General features: G+C 42.6%; 8 protein-coding genes across 8 annotated transcripts; 7 read left to right on the top strand and 1 right to left on the bottom strand.

Moving 5' to 3' along the window:
• Positions 1-1,393: 1,393 nt before the first annotated feature.
• On the top strand, positions 1,394-3,346 carry BDB00DRAFT_930361 (guanine nucleotide-binding protein subunit alpha). Its single transcript, XM_053129001.1, has 5 exons — positions 1,394-1,793; positions 1,890-2,232; positions 2,314-2,572; positions 2,646-2,799; positions 2,871-3,346. The coding sequence occupies exons 1-5, from the start codon at positions 1,676-1,678 to the stop codon at positions 3,056-3,058; spliced, it is 1,062 nt and encodes a 353-aa protein (XP_052977884.1). The 5' UTR covers positions 1,394-1,675; the 3' UTR covers positions 3,059-3,346.
• A 2,947-nt stretch (positions 3,347-6,293) lies between these two features.
• On the top strand, positions 6,294-7,304 carry BDB00DRAFT_789445 (uncharacterized protein; the record flags this gene model as incomplete). Its single annotated transcript, XM_053120875.1, has 4 exons — positions 6,294-6,463; positions 6,556-6,679; positions 6,997-7,127; positions 7,229-7,304. The coding sequence occupies 4 exons, from the start codon at positions 6,294-6,296 to the stop codon at positions 7,302-7,304; spliced, it is 501 nt and encodes a 166-aa protein (XP_052977883.1).
• Positions 7,305-10,991: 3,687 nt separating this feature from the next.
• On the top strand, positions 10,992-11,165 carry BDB00DRAFT_737569 (uncharacterized protein; the record flags this gene model as incomplete). The annotated part of the gene is made up of 1 exon (XM_053118407.1): positions 10,992-11,165. A coding segment is annotated over one exon (174 nt), but the record flags the coding sequence as incomplete, so codon positions are not given.
• A 1,575-nt stretch (positions 11,166-12,740) lies between these two features.
• Positions 12,741-14,470, top strand: BDB00DRAFT_832187 (ribosomal protein S2, flavodoxin-like domain-containing protein). Its single transcript, XM_053124186.1, has 5 exons — positions 12,741-13,025; positions 13,213-13,247; positions 13,344-13,457; positions 13,540-13,645; positions 13,753-14,470. Exons 2-5 carry the CDS (start codon positions 13,229-13,231, stop codon positions 14,363-14,365), a joined length of 852 nt encoding a protein of 283 aa, XP_052977881.1. The 5' UTR covers positions 12,741-13,025; positions 13,213-13,228; the 3' UTR covers positions 14,366-14,470.
• Positions 14,471-14,612: 142 nt separating this feature from the next.
• Positions 14,613-16,257, top strand: BDB00DRAFT_481924 (ras-related protein rab-6A-like protein). Its single transcript, XM_053117548.1, has 8 exons — positions 14,613-14,770; positions 14,929-14,987; positions 15,133-15,219; positions 15,337-15,409; positions 15,490-15,601; positions 15,685-15,769; positions 15,861-15,939; positions 16,020-16,257. Exons 1-8 carry the CDS (start codon positions 14,704-14,706, stop codon positions 16,085-16,087), a joined length of 630 nt encoding a protein of 209 aa, XP_052977880.1. The 5' UTR covers positions 14,613-14,703; the 3' UTR covers positions 16,088-16,257.
• A 471-nt stretch (positions 16,258-16,728) lies between these two features.
• BDB00DRAFT_482089 (uncharacterized protein) lies at positions 16,729-17,836 on the top strand. Its single transcript, XM_053117549.1, has 3 exons — positions 16,729-17,332; positions 17,439-17,624; positions 17,710-17,836. Exons 1-2 carry the CDS (start codon positions 16,941-16,943, stop codon positions 17,563-17,565), a joined length of 519 nt encoding a protein of 172 aa, XP_052977879.1. The 5' UTR covers positions 16,729-16,940; the 3' UTR covers positions 17,566-17,624; positions 17,710-17,836.
• On the top strand, positions 17,552-18,434 carry BDB00DRAFT_741802 (peptidase family C78-domain-containing protein; the record flags this gene model as incomplete). The annotated part of the gene is made up of 3 exons (XM_053118466.1): positions 17,552-17,624; positions 17,710-17,964; positions 18,028-18,434. Coding segments are annotated over 3 exons (735 nt in total), but the record flags the coding sequence as incomplete, so codon positions are not given.
• Positions 18,435-19,214: 780 nt separating this feature from the next.
• BDB00DRAFT_766804 (Mss4-like protein) lies at positions 19,215-20,197 on the bottom strand (the record flags this gene model as incomplete). The annotated part of the gene is made up of 7 exons (XM_053119618.1): positions 19,215-19,453; positions 19,538-19,566; positions 19,645-19,686; positions 19,786-19,826; positions 19,922-19,979; positions 20,049-20,065; positions 20,129-20,197. 7 exons carry the CDS (start codon positions 20,195-20,197, stop codon positions 19,215-19,217), a joined length of 495 nt encoding a protein of 164 aa, XP_052977877.1.
• Between the last annotated feature and the right edge of the window lie 156 nt (positions 20,198-20,353).

Below are 20,353 nucleotides of genomic sequence, written 5' to 3'. Positions count from 1 at the left end.
AAGAGAAGGAAGACCCAAATGCGAAAAAAACGTCGTTTTGATGACACAACTTAAAGTAAGCTTGAAATCTATTGCTCGTTAGATTTTTTAATGAATTTAGAGGTTGAAATGGGAAAACGTGTCTGTCCAAATACAACAGTACCAACGTATATGAGTATAACGACGTTATGCTGATTATCAACGTAAGAACGATTATTGTGTAAAGCTTCAGAAGCTCAGCGATGCTCAGCCCAAGATAAGCATTAAATACTTCATAATAGACTTTCTAAACGAATAGAGATGTATCTTATTGTCATCATGGTCAGCATTTTATCAGGTAACAATCGTATTGATATTTGTTTTTTAGAGATACAGAAGGATATATGATACTGAAGTTTATAAGGGCAACCCCATGAAGTCACCCCGAAAGTTTAACATTAAAAAAGGTAAAGGACTTTCGATTTTACACATGTTGCATCAGCATGTATTGAGTAGACGCGCAAGCATTACTGTAATAGTAGTATGATATGACCATGGCTGTACGTACTATATAGTATTACATTATGACAAGTTTTCCGAATCGTAATCTTAATCACTTTGTTATCGTTGATTTTCAGGGCATTGACATTGGACTCGTCAAACTAATATTCTTTTACCCGAGGAGTTTTTTTTAACACGAAACCGTCAATATTACTACTATATGCTGATGCTCGTGGTATATCGGTGAACTAAACAGTATGTATCAAGTGTCAGCCTTCTTAACTTTTCCCCTTCTTCAAAACACTAGCCCTTACCATTGATCTTCGGTACCGTTCAATGGTGATAATAAGGGTTATAAAAATGTGTGTATGTGCGCCTTCTTGTATGTGACATGTAGCGCCCCTATAATCACATGCATATAGTGTGGGTCACGATTTTAAAACATATTCAGCATGCGTATTGTTCAATTTTTCGAAACGTCAAATAATATACCACAAGGTATCCTTAAAGTCGCAAAGCAGCAGTAACAAATCTTGAAGACCTACTATTATGTCTTCTCTCCCTTTCTCAAATAAACAATTGCGAGTAGGACAAGAGCATTGTTGGACAAAGCTACTACATCTAATAAGAAAATAGGGGGTTGATCCAGTTGAACGGCTTTTGTTAGACAATACAACTCGCCGTTTTCCAATTCTTTTTCTCTGGCCATTAGTTTTAGTTTAACCAGTTTATAGACAACAAGAATACACCACGTCTAAAGAACCAATACCGGCTATAACAAGGAGCCCACCACCGCCCCCAATCTTTTGTTTTCTTTCTCTTTTGCCATAAAGGGGCACATGCAAATATGATTATATGACGACAATGGCAAAAAGAGGTCTCAAAATTACGGTCGCTTTTAGCAAGGACCATGCTTTTTGTATATGTCTCGGGGGAAAATTCGTTCCTTCTCTCTAGCTTTTTTTTGAGACTCGAGAAAAGTAAATCTTGATCGTATCCTCACTCCTCTTCGCGTTCGACACAAAAAAAAACCTCCCTTAAACCTACCCTCACCCCCCTTCTTTTGCTCTATCACTCCTCTATCCCAAAAAAAGACGAACACTATTCTACCTTGACGTTTTCTTTCTTGCATTCTTTCTTTTTTTTCCTCTCCTTTTACCTTTCTTTACCGTTTTACCTTCTATTTGCAACGAGCATATACACTAAGTAATAAACCATGGGTTGCTGTCAGTCGGCCGAAACACAAGAAGGCAAAGCTCGCAATGAAGAGATTGAAAACCAAATCAAGCGCGACAAATTAAATCTTCGCAATGAAGTCAAGATGCTGTTGCTAGGTAATACTGCTATATGTTGGGATGGCGACGACATGCAATGTCATGTGCTCGTATATAACAACAACGACTGACAGCTATTACTGCTTGTACTATTAGGTGCTGGTGAATCAGGCAAGTCGACGATCCTTAAACAAATGAAGCTGATCCACGACGATGGCTACTCTTTGGACGAGCGTGAGGCTTTCAAAGAAATTATTTTTTCAAATACGGTACAGTCCATGCGCGTCATTCTGGAAGCGATGGACGACATGGGCGTTTCGTTTTCAGACGGAGACAACCAGCATCATGCTGCGATCATCATGGAAATGCCCGCACAGATCGAGCGCGACTCGTTGCCACCTGAGGTGACACAAGCCGTGCGTGCATTGTGGAAGGATAGTAATCTGCAGGGAGTCTTTGAGCGAAGCCGAGAGTATCAATTGAATGACTCTGCGAAGTAGTGAGTTTAAGTTTATTTTTCATTTTTAGAAAAACAAGTTGCTGTCTTGTTTCCCAATTGTTGCTAACCCTATTTTTATAGCTACTTTGATTCGATCGACCGGATTGGCGACCCGAACTATGTGCCTACTGACCAGGATGTCTTGCGCTCACGTGTAAAAACGACGGGCATTACGGAGACCACATTTGTCATTGGTGATCTGACGTATCGAATGTTTGATGTCGGTGGTCAACGATCAGAGCGTAAAAAATGGATTCATTGTTTCGAAAATGTCACCGCTATTATTTTCTTGGTGGCCATCTCGGAATATGATCAAGTTCTGATTGAAGATGAGACAGTGGTATGTACATAAAGCAAAATATTTTCTGCCTTGATGTAAGTAAGTGTAATACTGACTGAGCGAATTCTAATAGAACCGTATGCAAGAAGCATTGACACTATTCGATTCGATCTGTAATTCACGGTGGTTCGTAAAGACGTCCATCATTCTATTTTTGAATAAGATCGATATCTTCAAAGAAAAACTACCGAAACACCCGCTTGTTGAAAGCTTTTCCGATTTCAAAGGTTAGAAAAAGATACAAATTACACAGATTAATAACAGGAAAAAACAAGCTCACAAATACTGGTAAATGTAGGATCTAATACATACGACGATGCAAGCGAGTACATCCTTAACCGGTTTGTCTCATTAAACCAGTCCGACACAAAACAAATCTATACCCATTTTACATGCGCCACGGATACAAAACAAATTAAATTTGTCATGGCAGCTGTAAACGATATTATTATCCAGAACAACTTGAGAGATGTCGGCCTCTTATAAACTCTTCTTTACCTCTCGCTTTCTCACTTTCTCATCAACAACACGATCCACTTGACATCCACTCCTTCTTTCCCTATCTTTTCTCACCCTTGGTCTCTTTTTTTTTATATCAACATCAACCCTTCTATACATAATGTACATCTTTTGCTCAATTCCACAACCCAATCCTTCATTATATTAGTTATAATAACATCTCTCTTTCCCGTTCTTTCTACATTTTACCAATATTTATAGTGTGAAGAGTCAAAGCATCCCAAATCAAATTCATAATTATAATTTAATTTACAGTACATTTTAAACTCCTTTTTTTCTAATGCTGATCAGTGGCGAGCCGTTATCATGGCTGCATCATTAGCGATAATTATAGCTTCCAGGGTTTCTGTGTTGTTGAAAGTTTGCTAGCCTCGTGATTGCAAAAAAAAGGGGGTGGGGGTGGGGAGGGATGGAAATGTGTGAAGTGAGGGCCCTCTACAACAAGACAAGAAGGTAGGTCAATGGGTTTTTCAAACCGTGTTTTAGACGGTGATTTAGAGGTTAGAACCGAAAAAGATGCTGAAAGCATGATCGTCAGGCCATCGCTCTTGGTAATAGCATTAGAGTATTACTGGCTTAGTGAGTGGGGGTTGGATTATAATTTTTTACTGGCAATCTTAATCTTACTGCTTCCGCAGTGAGCGATCATGTCTCGAGGACGCGTAAGGACAACCGGTGTTCTGCTATTTATGGTAATTTTTCTTCGAGCATCCAAATCAGATGAGCAATACATACGGAGTATGATAGCTTTACTTGGTTAATCAATGTTGTATTGTGTTAAGTAGCAGTGCTTCCAACAAGTAATGTCAATATCAATTGCACATTTTAGAAATGAAGTCACTCGTAGCTTGCTTAGATATGATCCTTGGCACAAGAAAAATACAAATTAGCATGGACCGCAATACGAGCTCACGCAAGTGAAAGCGCAAATCCTGTACCAATGGGTAGCAAAGTGGGTAGCAAAATTTATGTTTTCCCGGATGTTACGATCATTGCGCAAAATACAACAAAGTGAGGAAGCGTGGAGTATAATGTGTCCCCGAGCCCAACAATTCCATTAGCAGATGCATTTCCCTCCTCAAAAAAAGGGTTCAGTAAAGGCCTCGCATTCTTTTTCTCTTCTTTCAATCTTCTTTGAATGCCCACTTTTACAAAAGTGCTCATACAAAGATGCTGCCATCTGTGTAGCAATGATAACTTCTCAAGAAGACAACATCTCCGTCGACATTATTACGCCCATGGTTTGAAGCTCCCTTGTCGTCAACATGGCCGCCTTAAACAACACACAGATTGTTTTGTGTAAAGAAGAAGCTTCGTTATTGTTACTGGAATGTCCCAACACAATAGCAAAGAAAAGGGAGATTGCGTGGACGCCCGAGTGCCAGCAGGCTTTTGATAGAATCAAGTCCAGAATGTGGGACGCGCCTAACGTTATGCCGCTGAATCCGGACAAGCTGCATATGATCGTGACAGATGCATCTGATTTTGGTGTTGGTGCCGTGCTATTGCAAGAAGGATCCGATGGTCTCCTCATTCCTTTAAATTTCGAACCCAAGAAGTCATCATCTGCAGAACGGTCATATCCCGCACAAGAAAGAAAAATGTTGGGTATCTTTCACGCCTTGCGAACATGGCATTGTTTTATTGAAGGATGACAATGTACTGTGTACTCGGACAATCACTCACTGAAGTATTTCCGGTCCAAAACCAAGCCGATGCCGCGCCTGACTCGATAGATCGCCGAGATGGATCTGTATGACCCGAATATCTGCATATGTCACCAATGAGCGCAGTTTGGAGCCAGACTTCTTGTATGCAAAAGACCGCCAGTGTACAAGGAATTGCTGGACAAGCATCATGTCAAGTCCATAGTGCGAAACGACCAGGTATATCGCAAGGTTCAGGTTGGTGATGCTGTTTAAGAAGCACGCAATGTGTTATTTGCTCGCCGTGCCGACTTGGTTAAACAGTTTCACGAATCTTTTGGGCATGTGGGAAAAACCACGGTGTCCGATCTGATGCGGAAACGATGGTGGTAGCCTGAGATGCACGACGACATCCAAGAATGGTGGTTAGCCTCTCGTGTCAACAATGTCAGCTTGCTGCCAACACTGATCGCCACATCCATCATGCACCAATGAAGCCATTAAAAGTTCCGCCGGTCATTTCGCGGTGGCATTTGGATTCTGTGGGTGAGTTAGCAACAGCCACCAATTATAATCGCTAGTTGCTCGTTTCTGTTAATTACACCACCAATTAAACCATCACTCATGCAGTATCCAACGCCACCGGTGAAGCCACTGCCAACTTCAGAGCTGTGATGACCTATTCAAAGACAAATAAAGTCTTGCTCTTCACATTGTTGCACATGTCGAGTAAGAAAGAAGTCGTCTCTCTCCTCTCCTCAGTCTTTCTCTCTTTTTATCCTTTTGGTCTCACTTTTTTTTCACTGAATTGTAGACAAGAAGCCACGGATGCATGCGACACCCTGGAGGAAGCCGACACAAGCGATGTCAAGGAAACCACAGACACAAGCGACGTCAAGGAAAGCAATGGCACAAGCGATGCTGCGGAAGTCCGAGATACAGAAAATGAAGCAAACATTGATCTCAAGGAGGCAACTGCTGACATAAACTTTTATCTTGTAGAAAGTGACAGTAATGACATGCTTACCGTATCTTCTCCCTTGCAACCATTGACCCTGGACAGTCTGATCGCTTCCTCGTCCAACAAAAGCATGTCATCAACTCCTCTGCCTAGTCGAAGTCATGATGAGGCTATTCTTCATACCTGTGGTTGAGAGCATCCCCAGCGGTTGCGCTAATCCAGCTGCAAATTTAGGCAGGAATAGTACGTATGAGGCTGGGCGAGCCAATGAAATTAGACCATGATATCCAATAAAGCTGAGCTTTGACAAATTATGTCATATGCTTTTTGAGTGCAGACAATGACATATCGAAGATACTCGTTCAGTAAATGAATGACAATGAAGCACATGCAGGCACTAAGTTTGAAACGTGCTTATTTGTCTTTATCCCACTCCCAGTACTATAATAACAGAAGACTTTTATTCATCCAAATTCATAGATTTTTGTGACAGGACTAATCTAACTCTTTTCACTTGTTGGTCTTGCTTGTTGGGTGTTCCTCTTTTTGTTGGTAGCTGTTTCAAAAACAAGAGAAGCGGCTTTAGCTTTTTTCAATGCAAAGTGCGGAGACGGGTGTCTTTTGGGAATATAAATTAGAAAACAAAAATCGGCAGAAAGCCGAAATCCAAGAGGATTATGACTCCATCGCAGAGAACTCGCCCTATGTCTCACGTTCGGAAGATTTTCTTTTCTATATCGCTAATCTGAATCGAATTCGACTTCGGTAAGTAGCAGGAAGGAGAAGGAAGGAGAAGAAAGGCTAATCAATGCTAGGCGAGTTGGTGACAAGGGCATATAATAACGGCAAGAATATAGAATGCGTCGTTTCTCGTCTGGGTTCAAACACAGAGAAATCAGGAGCTTGTTATTCTCAAGCCGGCAGAGAAAACAAGATCTTGTCAAAGATGAGCTGCTAGGTGTCACTCCTCCTCACCCAGCTGTAAGCGATTCCCTTTTTCCATTTTTCTGGCGTGATATCTGATAATACGCTGATGATCATTTTTGAAAAACGGAAACATAGGGAGAGCCTATCAAATGGATACACAAATCGTCGCACCGATCTCGCAAAAGAGCTGCCCGCTTGAGGCGAGAACGCGAGCGTTGGCACCCAAATCAACAACCAACGATTGTGTTCTATGGCTCCAGCAGAATGCCGCATTTCCCGGGATGGGCCCCAATCCCCCATTTGATTAGTATATTTACAAGAGAGAATGCGCAAAGAGGTTGCCATACACTTATGAGTAATGTATATTTTAGGGACTTATTAAAAAATTGGCTTCACACATGCTGCTGATACTGACGGACGAGTACAACACTTCTCAAGTTCACGCAGGGTGTCAGCAACGGCTAACAAGTATTCCATATGACGAGGAGGTTTGCGGACACAGGTACGTAATAATATAATATCTGATTGCTATACATAATTCCCGCTTTAAGAAGCCCACTTACAACGACTGACGGGATCATTTTTACCAATGTATCCATGCAGAAAAACAAGAGAACGTGCAACGTACCGGGTCGAAGGACCTCAAGGCGGCTTCATTCCAAAGGAGGAAGGAAAATAAAGTACTGTCGAGACCAGGATGGCAATGTATACAAACACGCCCACCACCGCCAGGTAAAGGCAAATTTCTACTAATAAGATATATAATCAGTAGTTGTGTTCTGCTGTACTAAATTGGCATGGAATACCATAATAGATTGGGTGATGTGGAAGATTAAAGCTTGTAATAACCATCCAGAGCTTTATCCAGAGGCTGTGGTATGTTTTAACCCTTTAAACCCACGAAGGATTCTGCCTATCATATGCTAAAAGAGTTTTGTTTTCTCATCTAGATTGTAGACCGGGATAAAAATGCGGCATTGAACATAAGAAGCATAGGCATAGCCTATATGAATAATGATGGACATCCAGACTTTCGACCAGAGGTATTCCTACCACCAGGTGGACAGCTCCCTCAACAAGCGCAACTTCAAGAAGATCAAGAAGAACAGGAGGAACCGGAAAACAATATTTTAGCATTAGAAAATGATAGGAATTAGTCGAAAATTCCACTACGATTGTATCATGGGGCCAAGAGGACAGTGCTTTTACTCAGCGCGGAAGCCACGGACTCTGGAGTAAGTATTAAATCTATTTTCTATGACTGTTTTGAAACATTTGAAATCATCACTAATACACTGTCTACATTTGTGGGAAAAATTATTTTGACCAACCTCATTCATGTTACCCAAGCCCAAATTTAAGATCCGAAAAAAAAATAATTTTCCGCCCCGTGTGGCTTCTTTGATGGTTTCTTTATTTTAAAATCGGTATTTTCGATATTACTGCCTTTCTTCTGTTCCTATCTTTTATGTCTACAGCATCCGAACTTTTTGATCTTCTCCTGGAAGAGGAAGAAGAGAGTGCTACTATTGGAACCCGCAGACGAAAACGCCTTTTTCAAATGCTTGCCAGAAAGCATAGAGAAACACCAACCCGCAAAAACGGGTCTGTTCCTGGGCGCAAAACAAAGGAACGCGACCGTGTAGCTGGCGCAGATCGTCTATACAGGGACTACTTTGCTGAAGATTCCGTATATGACGATAAAGACTTTTGGCGCGTCTACCGTATGGAACGTGATCTTTTTCTACGTATAGTAGAAGGCGTAAAACAGCATGACAATTACTTCGAACAAAAGTATGATGCTGCGTTAAAACCGGGCCATTCGACGTTGCAAAAAGTATCTGCTGCGATGAGACAACTTGCTTACGGAGGCAGTGCCAAGGTAGTCGACGAATATCTTTGGATGGGTGAAAGCACTGCTTTAGAGTGTTTAAAGCGTTTTTGCTCGGCAGTAATCAAGTCTTTTGGTGACGAATATCTTCGTGCGCCCAGTGCAGAAGATACCAAGAGGCTGTTGGCTTTTGCTGAAAAGCGCGACTTTCCGGGCATGCTTGGGTCTCTTGATTGCATGCATGTCGAATGGAAGAATTGTCCTACTGCTTGGAGGGGCCAGTACCAAGGAAAAGAAAAAAAGGCCACAATTATTCTTGAGGCAGTGGCATCCTGTGTCTTATGGATCTGGCTCGCATTCTTTGGGCTCCCTGGTTCCCTCAACGACATCAATGTGCTACATCGTTCACATTTGTTTGCTGATCTTGCCGCTGGTCGTACACCACCCGTCGAGTTTACTATTGGTGACCACGTGTATAACAAAGGATACTATCTCGCTGACGGAATTTATCCAAAATGGGCAACTTTAATACAATCGATTCCTGGCGAACCTATAGCACCCAAAGAACAGGTACTGAAATATGATTACACTATGTTCTTATTAAAACCTAATTTCTATGTAGTTATTCAAAAGAAAGCAAGAAGCATATCGCAAGGATGTCGAGCGTGCTTTTGGCGCATTGCAGTCACGCTTCGGTATAATCCAACGACCTGTAAGATTAAGGAAACGTGAAGATATTCATAATGTCATGACTTCGTGTATTATCCTGCATAATATGATCGTGGAGGATGAGCGTGCTAGGCACAAGCTACCATTGCAGATTGATACGGATAATAGCCGATTCGAATACCACGACTCAATTACACCGCAGATCAATCGCGATCAACAAACGTTAGAAGAGTTCATCCAACGACGTGTAGACATTAATGATAGTCAAGTTCACGCACAGTTGAAAAAAGATTTGATCGATCATCTATGGAGCTGTCATGGAGAGAGCTCAGAATAAACATTGATCTTTTAATTTTCATCGCTTACATGTTCGTCATTCTCATCTTCTCTACTTTCTTCCTCTTCTTCTCCTTCTTCTTCATCTTCTTCATCTTCTACACTCTCTTCTTCTACGACAGCTGCGGCGTCCAGTCCAGCCACACTGCCTTGTTCAGCAGCTTTTTCTTCCTCCTTCAAAGCCTTGAGGACTCTTTTCTTCAAGATACGGAAGTATTCCGCAGAGTCCTCGTCCATATCACTTATGTTCGTGTTCATAATGATGTCTGATTGGCGTTGCATCAAAGAAACGCGTTTCCGCGTCCACTCGAGTTGCTCGCTTTCAATGGCGACCAACTCGGACTCATCTTCCTCGACTTGACGCTTCTCGCCACGTTGCGCTTTTGCTTGTTTGCGCCCGATGGGTCGCTCACTCGAGCCTTGGTTCGCAACCCCCTTCTTTGCGTTGTTGACTCTGGCCGTCGACCCTTCCTCATCCTTCTTCTTCTTCTCAAGATCCATCCACTCTGGCTCATTCTTGAGGAGAGCATAGCAATGGTTAAGATTCCAGCTTGCTTGTAATATCTCTCATACAGTGCTTTGGCAGCTTCCACCTTCATAAGGGGTTATTTGCATTAATGTTAATAACCTTGATGATATGATCATGTTTACTATAAAAACTATATCAGCGTATACACTATGATAATCACCTCGTCAGTTATATTTGTGCCACTTCTATAACCACTCTCCACTTCAGCAACGCAACCAATGTACTTGGAAACTCTAGGGTGGATATAAGTCCAACGATCCTTGACCGACTTTACAGTACGTTCAGCGATGTGAACTTCAATTCCAGTGCTTTCCAGAACAAGTTTTGCGCTCTCCTTCATGCGCTCCAAGAAACTTTTGTGGATAGCAATCCAAAATGCCTCTCCTTTCAATTCGACGCATGTGACAGGACACATGCTCGTATTCAACCATGCATTACATAGCTGTTCATCTTCTGCTGTATGGAAACCCTTTCCTCGGCCGCTGTTGATTAGTTCCGTATCGTTGCTGTTGCTGTTACTGTTGTTGGGACTCATGGAAGAAAAATAGCAGAGAAAGGGAGGAAGAAGAAAAGTTTTTAGCACGCCGGCAAACTGACTGTATATTTGCCGTCAACGGTGTTGCAAAAGGAGATCAACTAATTTACACTTCTATTTACTGGATACGGCTGTAGTCAAAAATCTCGCTATTTTACAGATACAGCCACTGCTGGGGATGCTCTCAAGATAGCGCATTGTTGGATGAAAGAAAGAAGACACCCTTGCCTTTTGCCTTAGTAGATGCTAATGGAAACGAGGAAACAGCCCTGACTAATAAGCACATTATTGCCAAACTCCTGGACCACCTCTATATCCGACCCATCTTGCCTGTTAAGCGCCCTTTTTATGACATAGACAATGACAGCCTTTGTACCAAATGCACCACTGTTGCGGCTCCTGGATTGGAGCGATTATTGTGTCATCATCCTATACCAATCTGCTTCAACAAAGGGAATATGTGGAACTGAACAACAACATAGCCGATATGATCAACAAGGATTGGCTGTTCTTCTCTCAAGTCAAGTATGCCACTGCCAAGTTGTTTGCTGGTTCCATTCTTCTGAACACTCGAAATGGACAAGTCATCATCACCAATACTGTCGAAGTGTATGGTAAAACCAAGCACATGGCTTCCCACTGTGAACATTTTTCCAAGGTCAAGGAGAACGTCACTGAAACATCTCTCCCACTAGCCACGGCAATTTACAAAGGAATTTGGCCAACAATGCTCCACAGCCATGTAGTAATAAAGGCACGCATACCTTTTTTGGACCAAGCCCCTGGAGCGCTCAAATTGATATCAAAAGCAGATTCGTCAAGAAATACGCAATTTGTCAAAAAGTTCATATCGGTATTTTCCCATTTACAAACCCAATCATACTTCTCTTCAAGCTTTGCTTGACTGCTTCTCTAGACATAATGAAAATATGCCTTCTTCAACGAAAGGCTGCACTCACGTCTCATAAAGTTATTAACAGTGCTGCGTGATACTTTAAGATCATGAAATCGCTTCAATAAATGCTCATACGCTTCAACAGCACCAGTAGCAGAGAGACTAGCATCAATGAAGTTGACGACAGTCGTTTTATGCTCTTCAGTAAAGATGCACTTACGATATGCTTTCTTAACGCCCGCAAAAATACTATAAGGTTACGCATTATATTGGCTAACCCATCTGTAAGCTGTTCGGTGTGCACGCATATTGTGTCATAAGTAACAGGTGTTTTTAAAGATTTCGCCTATCATATCTGTACTTATGTATATCCGAGACTTTTAGGACTCAAGAAGAAGATTACGATGATGGATCCTACGATGAATATTCAGCAATGAGGACGCCTTTTCTGAACCTGAGTTTATGGAAGCTGATGATATTAAAGAACAACCCTTAGAGAATTGACCAAAACCGACCATGCGACTGCGTTCAACTTACCAAACCAAGAATGAGGACATTGGTCAAAAAAAGATCTGTCTGTTTGCAGACCCTCCTACCTGGTGCCACGTTTTTCCCTGTGAATCCGATGCATTTACATATTTGGCCTGGGAACTCGAAAGCAACTTTGGCATATTATATATTGTTAGTTACGTACGTTGCAGCTGTCAATTACGACAGTATGGAGTCTATTACTGTTACGAAGATAGAAAAATCCAATTTGAGGTGAAGGCCAATGGCGATCTGAATATGCACGTACTAGCAGAAGTCGAGGATACTGCATCCTACAATAACATAATAGCGCCACAAACCGATGCTCAACATCACATCACTTGTTCAATGTGCGAATGGGTTTAATGCGAGACGGGGCCAACAACTCAGTAGACCAAGCAGATATCGTCGCATGTGAATTGCCGGTTGATCGCTCTGACAGCCGCATTGAAATGGATCGATTATAGCACAAAAATCTTTAATAGCATGGATGAAGCGCAAAGCATGGCTAGCCTAGAAAAGCACCGTTCTTTCGAACATCCTCGGCGAAAACGTTATTCATCCATACACCTGCAAGCGGCCTGTTCGTGTAAAGGTAATAAACATGTCGCCAGTCACTGTTATCAAAAAGTCTGGACCTGCTGTATATTAACGTGCCCGCTTAGTCAGTAAAAAACATATGGGTCACACTATATGATAGGGAGCAAAAGTTTCCTAGATATAGACTTTTGACCTAATAGTGCTATGTAGATTAAAATGTGATCAGGGCCTATATCAGCACTTGAGATCCCGGCTAGTGATCACGTTACTGTTTGTAACACAGATCAACAATAGAGTTGTGTCAATTATATTTTCAAAGATGTATCCCCTTTTGCTATCCATCCACCCATTACAGACGAGAAGGCGATACTTGCTAAAACGACAGCAGTAGCGGTACGTTTGGTTTTCAATGGAAAGCGGAAGTTAAATATGTTTTCTTTGGGTCGAGCGGCGCGACGATCTGAGGTGGAGTAGCAAAAAGAAGACCACTGCCGCCATACTGAAATCCTTCCTTTTTTTCTGTGCACCGTCAGTGTCGTAAGTGTCATTAAGCAGTGTGGGTAGAAACTTTAGTATGGATAGGTGCATGATACGTATATGATACGAGATGCAGTGGATGAGATACATACACGAATGGATGGCTCGATATATCGATGGATGGAAGGATGGATGGATGGATGAAGGAATGGATCGACTGACATCATTTGTCGAATGTAATAATTAGGCTACTTTGATATAAGATGTCTAAGCTTCCCACCAGTAAGTTTTTCTTCATAGCAACAGTCGCATAGCAACAAAGAAAACTATGACCACGGCAACAGGAACACTGATTCGACCCTCTTTTTATACTTACAGTTCTTAGCCCCACCGAGGAGGATGTTCAGCTCTTGTTGAGCGCTCAGTGCCACATTGGTACCAAGAACGCCACCACCCGTATGACCCCCTACGTCTACAAGCGCCGTGCTGACGGTATGTTTATATATTCTAAAAAAGAAGCTGTGGTTGTGTAACTGGTTGCGAACATGACCCTAATGAGTAATTGACCTTTCAGGTATCCACATCCTCAACCTCGGCAAGACCTGGGAGAAGCTCATCTTGGCTGCCCGTGTCATTGCGACCATTGAGAACCCTGCCGACATTTGCGTCGTCTCGGCTCGGTAATTAAATAATTTCTGCATTGAGAAATTAAGAAAGAAGCAAAAAAGACGCGATGTCATTTACTCACAAACGTCTCCAATATCATACAATTTTTTTTTCTCTGCAGTCCCTACGGTCACCGTGCTGCCTTGAAGTTCGCCAAGTACATTGGTGCTGAAGCTATCGTCGGTCGTTTCACCCCCGGTACCTTCACTAACTACAACACCCGCTCCTTCCGTGAGCCCCGTTTGATCATCACCACTGATCCCCGCACCGATTTCCAGGCCATCAAGGAAGCCTCGTACGTCAACATTCCCGTCATCTCGCTTGCCGACTCCGACTCGCAGTTGCAGTTCGTTGACGTTGCTGTCCCCACCAACAACAAGGGTAAGCACGCTCTTGGTTTGATCTACTGGTTGTTGGCCCGTGCCGTCCTCCGTCTCCGTGGCACTTTGGACTACGAGACCGCCTGGGACGTCATGGTTGATATGTTCTTCTACCGCGACCCCGAGGAGGCCGAGAAGGAGCAGGAAGCCGCTGCCGCTGCTGCCGCTTTGGAAGGCGACTTTGATGCCGCTGCTCAGGAAGTTTCCGGTGACTGGGCCGTTGAGGGTACTGCCAACGAAGGTGTTGCTGGCATCGCCGCCGCTGCCACCGCTGACTGGAGCGCTGCCCCCACCGACTGGGCTGATGATGCTGTTGTCCCCACCCCCGCCGCCAACTCGTCCTGGGACGCATAAATACTTTACTCCTAATCTATAGAGTGTAATTTTATGGTGTCATAGAAAGATTTTTTAAAAAAATATATGCATGGAAAAAAGTTCTTTTTCTCTTGTAATCAAAAATTGACCGTTACTGTTGTTCTCCCTACGTGGCCTGTATACAAGCGCGCATGTGAACGTGTATGTCCTATGTGTCTGGAATGCAAAACAACAAAAAAATCTTGGGAAAGGTAGTACAGGTCAATTAGCTCCTAAACAGTGTGCCTGATAATTTAACTTTTTTTTTTACCGTGCCACAACAGAACCCGCCCGTTCCTTTCTCTTCTCAAAACCTTTCCTTTCCTTTCCAATCAACAATGTCCAATAACGACTTTGGCAATCCTTTAAAGAAGTTTAAGCTCGTGTTTCTCGGAGAGCAAAGCGGTAAATGTCGTTTTTCCAAAACATGCTTTATTTCGAGATTGAGAGATGGAACTACTCCTTCTCCTCTTCCTCAATTGGGAAGTAGTGAGATGTTCTCCCTTCATTCCACCAAACTACTTCCAGTGAAGCCAAGTGAAAACTCAACCCACTATTTTTAGTCGGCAAGACGTCGCTTATTACACGATTTATGTATGATACCTTTGACAACACATATCAGGTAAGAGAAGTGGCCTTCGACTTGCTTAATTGTTTGTTTGTTGTTCTCTTTTGCGTTGAACATGCGAATGGAAGAGTATAACATGCTAAACATATGGAGTCATCTCAATCTCAATATATGTAACATATGTGAATCCGAAAAAAAGGCTACCATTGGTATCGACTTTTTATCAAAAACGATGTACCTGGATGATCGAACCATTCGCTTGCAACTGTGGGATACTGCTGGTCAGGTAATGAGCCAGATGTCTGTTGGAAAAAAAAAGACAACGAGGCGAAGGATGATAGGGAAAATCATTGAAGATGCACAGGAAGAGAGATATCTGATGCATAACAAATTATACTTTTAGGAACGATTCCGGTCGTTGATCCCAAGTTATATCCGTGATTCCTCGGTCTGCGTTGTTGTCTACGATATCACCAGTAAGTATGATACTTATCTCTTTACGGTGTTTCATATACAATTGTGGACTTGACCCGTTCTCTCGGTCTGTCTTTTCCAGATCGAAACTCGTTTGCGCATACTACGAAATGGATCGATGATGTACGAGCGGAACGAGGAACTGATGTGATCATTGTGTTGGTTGGCAACAAGACGGATTTAAATGATAAACGGTATGTGTCTCTGCAGGTTTAAAGTAGAAGCGCTTGAACAGAAATTTTTAAGCTGTTGTCGTTGTCTTTGTACCATTGTATAGACGTGTTAGCGTCGAAGAAGGGGAGAAAAAGGCACGAGAGTATAATATCATGTTCATTGAAACGAGTGCCAAAGTGGGATATAACGTAAGTATGAATATGAATGCACTACATAGAGTGAAAGGGAGAACTAGGAAACAGGGGTGGATACCCACGCGAGCATGTTGCTACTTACTAGGTCAAATCACTGTTCCGAAAGATCGGTCATGCACTGCCAGGCATGGATAATGGGATGGCAGAAGAAAGCAAAGAACAATGTAAGCACCATTTAAGCACTGCTGCGACAAGGCTGGTCATAATCTCATGATTATTTATGATTATATGTGTATTTATTTAGTGACCAAGGTGGATCTTACCGAAACGGCTGCTCCTGATAAGCAGGAAAGCAGCTTCTGTGCTTGTTAAAAACGAAGCCTTGGTAGTAGTAGCAGTTTATTACGATGGATGACGATGTTGTTGAAACAGTCTCCTTATACATATTTATACCAAAAAATGCCCTTCCCCCCCCCCTGCGCTCCCCGTTTGCGAACAGATTCCATACAAACCAAGGTTCTAATTAGTAAATAGTAGATAATCTATCCTTCTCTAAATATTTCTTCCATTTATATTAGCTTTTTTGCAACCATGTAGCCCTTTATATAATCTCTTATAAAACACGCATCCTCCTCCTACAGCTGTTATTCCCAGCATTTAGAAGCAGACGCATCGGACCGAGTGTTGTAGTATGCATATTGTAGTGGGGTAAATGATCATTGTTTCCCTTTTCTCCATCCGAATCCAAACCCCGGAACAACAAAGGCCAGTGATGCCCGGTCATATATTGCAAGTAGACACTCAAATGCACACGATCCAGTGCGTGCAAAGAATAAGAATAAGCTCCATCGCGTGTGTTGTATATACCTTCATATTGATATAGCGCTACACTATCGATGAGCCCTAAACGAAAACGCTATATCGAAAAAAAAAAGAAAGGGAAAATTGCAAGGGGGAGGGTTGTGTGTAGAAAGAAAAACGTTGGTGCAACCAAAAATCAAAACTCAGTAGTGTATGCTTAATTACATGTTGCAACACACTATTGCGACGACAGACGATAACGACAAAGAAAATAAGTAGACACATACACGCTCTTTATATTTTCCTGTCATCAGGCCCCACCATCATACCTTTGTTCTTTTGGCTATTTTCTCCTGCTCTCCCTCTCTCTGTCTCCGACCTTTTTTGAACTTTTTGCTCACAAGACGAAAAGAAAAAACCCCCAATGGCCGATCACTTGGGCGAATCGACGATAATGACATGTTCTGTACCGAGTTGCAACCAGCAGTGTATATTATTATTACTATTTTTTTTTGTTGCTGTCAAACCCTTTTTTTTTGCGTATTTAAAAAAAGAACGCCTGACGTTGGGTTACCACACCTTCTCTTTCACCCCCTTTTTTCCTTTAACACACAACTCTTTTTTTTTTAACTTCTTAGTTCCTAAGGAAATGCAGCTTTACCACATGGAAGCTCGTCATCCTGATCGTCGAACGACGGCGACGGCAACGACATCGACGACAGCAACCACAGTAGAGAACAGTAAACCCTTGCAAGGAATATCAGCATTAAAGGTAGGCCAGCAACAGCCTTTGCAGTGCCAAGAAGGTAACGAACGGTAAAAAAAACCTATTCCTATATTGTCTATATACATGTATACGCATACACTATTTCGAATTCGCAGCGAAAAGATGGATACGAGTCTGATCTATATCAGCAAAAAGGTGTAAAGCGATTAAAAGAAGAAGAAGAAGAAGAAAGTGGGAAGGAGGATGGCTCTACTACTACTTCAACAACACCAACAACAACGGACACAGCGCCAAGAAGAGATTATGCACGTGCTCATGTTAATGCTGACGACGAGTTATGGCAAATTCTGTCTGCACTTAAAGAAGAAAGCCGAACACCAGGTATTGTGGATGCGCTATGCTTTGCACAGTGTATGAAGTGATGTTGGACTGACAGTAGCGGTTTATATGGAACGAAACACGCCAGGTGTCATACCGCGATTGGAGCCTCAGTTCACGAGTATGAATCGGAAAGGCAACACGGTGGCTGCATATCTCTGCAGCCCATACACTGACCATATTGCCACTGGCTTTATGGATCTGGGATGGGGCTGTGGCTACCGGAATTGCCAAATGCTGATGACGTTTCTGCAACGCCAGCAGGAGGCTGGTGACTACATCTTACGCCAAGTCGCTGATATTTCTGGACTGCAACTTTTGCTGGAAAAAGCATGGAACCAAGGTTTATATCATCTTTTTTTTTTGAGTCGTTGAATAAACACTGATAGTGTTTTGCTTCCAAAAGGATTTGATACTCAGGGCGCAAAACAGTTGAGCAATCGAGTGTACAAGACGCGTAAATGGATTGGTACAACCGAGGTTTACTGTATGCTCGTCTATCTCGGCATACGCTGCACTATTCTCGACTTCCACCGACCCTCTGGCCCCAACAATACACATGACGCCATGTTCGACTGGATTCAGTCCTATTTTGAAAGCGCAGCACCTACACAGCAACAGGACGAAAACGAAAACAATGACAGAAACAACCAGGATAGCAGGAAACGCAAAATCGTACACATCACCGATCGACCGCCGCTCTATTTGCAACACTCTGGACACAGTCGTACTGTTATTGGCATAGAGTTACTAAAGGATGGCAAGCGCAACTTGATCATGTTTGACCCGGGCCGTCGCATGTTACGGTCGTATCGATCAAGAACAGAGCCAGAAGACGATTTTGATGAATCTGCCTTTTCATCCTCTCAAAATGGCGATTCGGATGATTCTGATATATCCATAGAGGATAAGCCTGCACCTTCCTCTTCTTCTTCTTCTTCATCAACAAAGTCACCGTCATTTGCATCTCGTCTATTGACCAATTGGAAGCCTCGGACGCATCTTCCAGCAAATCTTCTCCGGCCGTTTCGCGTCGATGCAAAGGCCATTGCTAAAAACAAACAGTACCAGCTTTTGGTTCTCGGCGAGGTCAGGGATGAGCGCGCGCAAGGTGGATACTTGTCATGGAATGGCGAGAAAGGATACCTGCTGGATGAACACGAGCGCGAATCAATGAAGGACGTAACGAGCATGGGTGCCTTGTAATTTAATCCATGTTGCGTGCAAGACATACGCACACAACACTTACAGCATAACTCATTCTCCTCACACATACAACACATCGCATGCACATTACAAACACTTTCTTTACATCATCACAAATCAATACACGCACACAAAGCAAAAGCAAACACCTCACATTTGTACACAAACAAGCATCATTACTCATATCCATCACACTTTTCCATTCTCCTATAAGCAACCAGACACTCACACTACAAGCCAACATGAACCACTCATCCTCTTGTTTTCACACACAGAGCACTTTTCATATCATCCTCAGAACCTGCATTTTCCTTTCTTCAGGAAGTTCTTCCCTACAACAGAGTTTACCATAAGAGTAATTCTTTTTATTCAACAATTGTTTTCCAATTAAGCAAGACGGTTGTTGTGTTTGTGCCATTCCTCCAATGAAATATCGGGATACTCGCTATACGCATGCTTCTTTGGATTGGGTTCAGGAGCAATAGCCCAGTTTGCCTTGGAATCCTTGTTCAACATGATGTGATAGATGTCGTCGTAGTCCACGGCTGGCAATGGTGTATCGATGGCACAGGCCATCGGGTAAACAAGGTCCGCATATTCCTCACAGTACGCGTAAAGGTGGCAACCTAAGATATTGATCAATCAATCCTGTGTACATAAACAAAAGGAAGCTTGGTGAGAGTCATTCGGTAGATATATAGACTTGCCACATTCACTGCAAAAGTATCGTATATTGCCACTACACAATAAACAACAACGTTCGTCTCTTTTAGTTTTCTTATGGTTCTCTTTTTTGTAGCACGAGAAAAGACTTTACCAAAGCTCTCCACTCTTCTTGTCACGCAAAGCACGATATCCTCTGTACGTGATGCCTTATGGGTGAGTACGGTCGCAGTATAATGGCACTGTTATATATAACAGGGAGGAGGGGGAGTAATGGTTTATCCATATGCCTTACTTGAGATATTCCGATCCCTGCTCCACCTTGAGGGTTTTGTGCTAATGACGGCACCGCAGTACACAGTCAGTCGTCTCTGTTCAAACTCATAGATGTGTGTGTGTGTGTGTGGTCATACCACAAGTACAAAACCTACCAAGCCCATAATGTTGATGGCAAAACCACCGCCGCCTTGACATTTGCGACAAATCGAGCTAATAGATGTCATATTTGTAAATACTACAGGTTCTCCCTCGTCAATCCATCTGGGGGACACTTTTTACCAGTAGCAGCGCATAAACTAGTTTGGCGCAATTAGAAAACGAAGATAACTAGTAAAATGAAGCGGAGAAAGAAGACTTACTGGGCAAGGAGTATGCGAAGTGACAGAAAATTTGACTTTTTCACAGTGGCAAGAACCTTTGAGCTCCATGGTCTTTGGATTGTTGTGGGAAGAGAAGAGTAATGGAAAAAGGCGACGAGTGCTTTAAAAGGGAGAGCAGCGATGAGCTCACAGTTTTAGATACACACACAAACACACGCTATAGAATTGTTTTACCAAGACGGGTATAGCCTGTGTGACTTTTTC

Source organism: Zychaea mexicana, assembly GCF_025766255.1.
Source record: "Zychaea mexicana strain RSA 1403 chromosome Unknown BDB00scaffold_56, whole genome shotgun sequence".
Lineage (NCBI taxonomy): Eukaryota > Fungi > Mucoromycota > Mucoromycetes > Mucorales > Lichtheimiaceae > Zychaea > Zychaea mexicana.
Note: the sequence above shows the minus strand (reverse complement) of the source record. Positions and strands in the feature narration are given on the sequence as shown.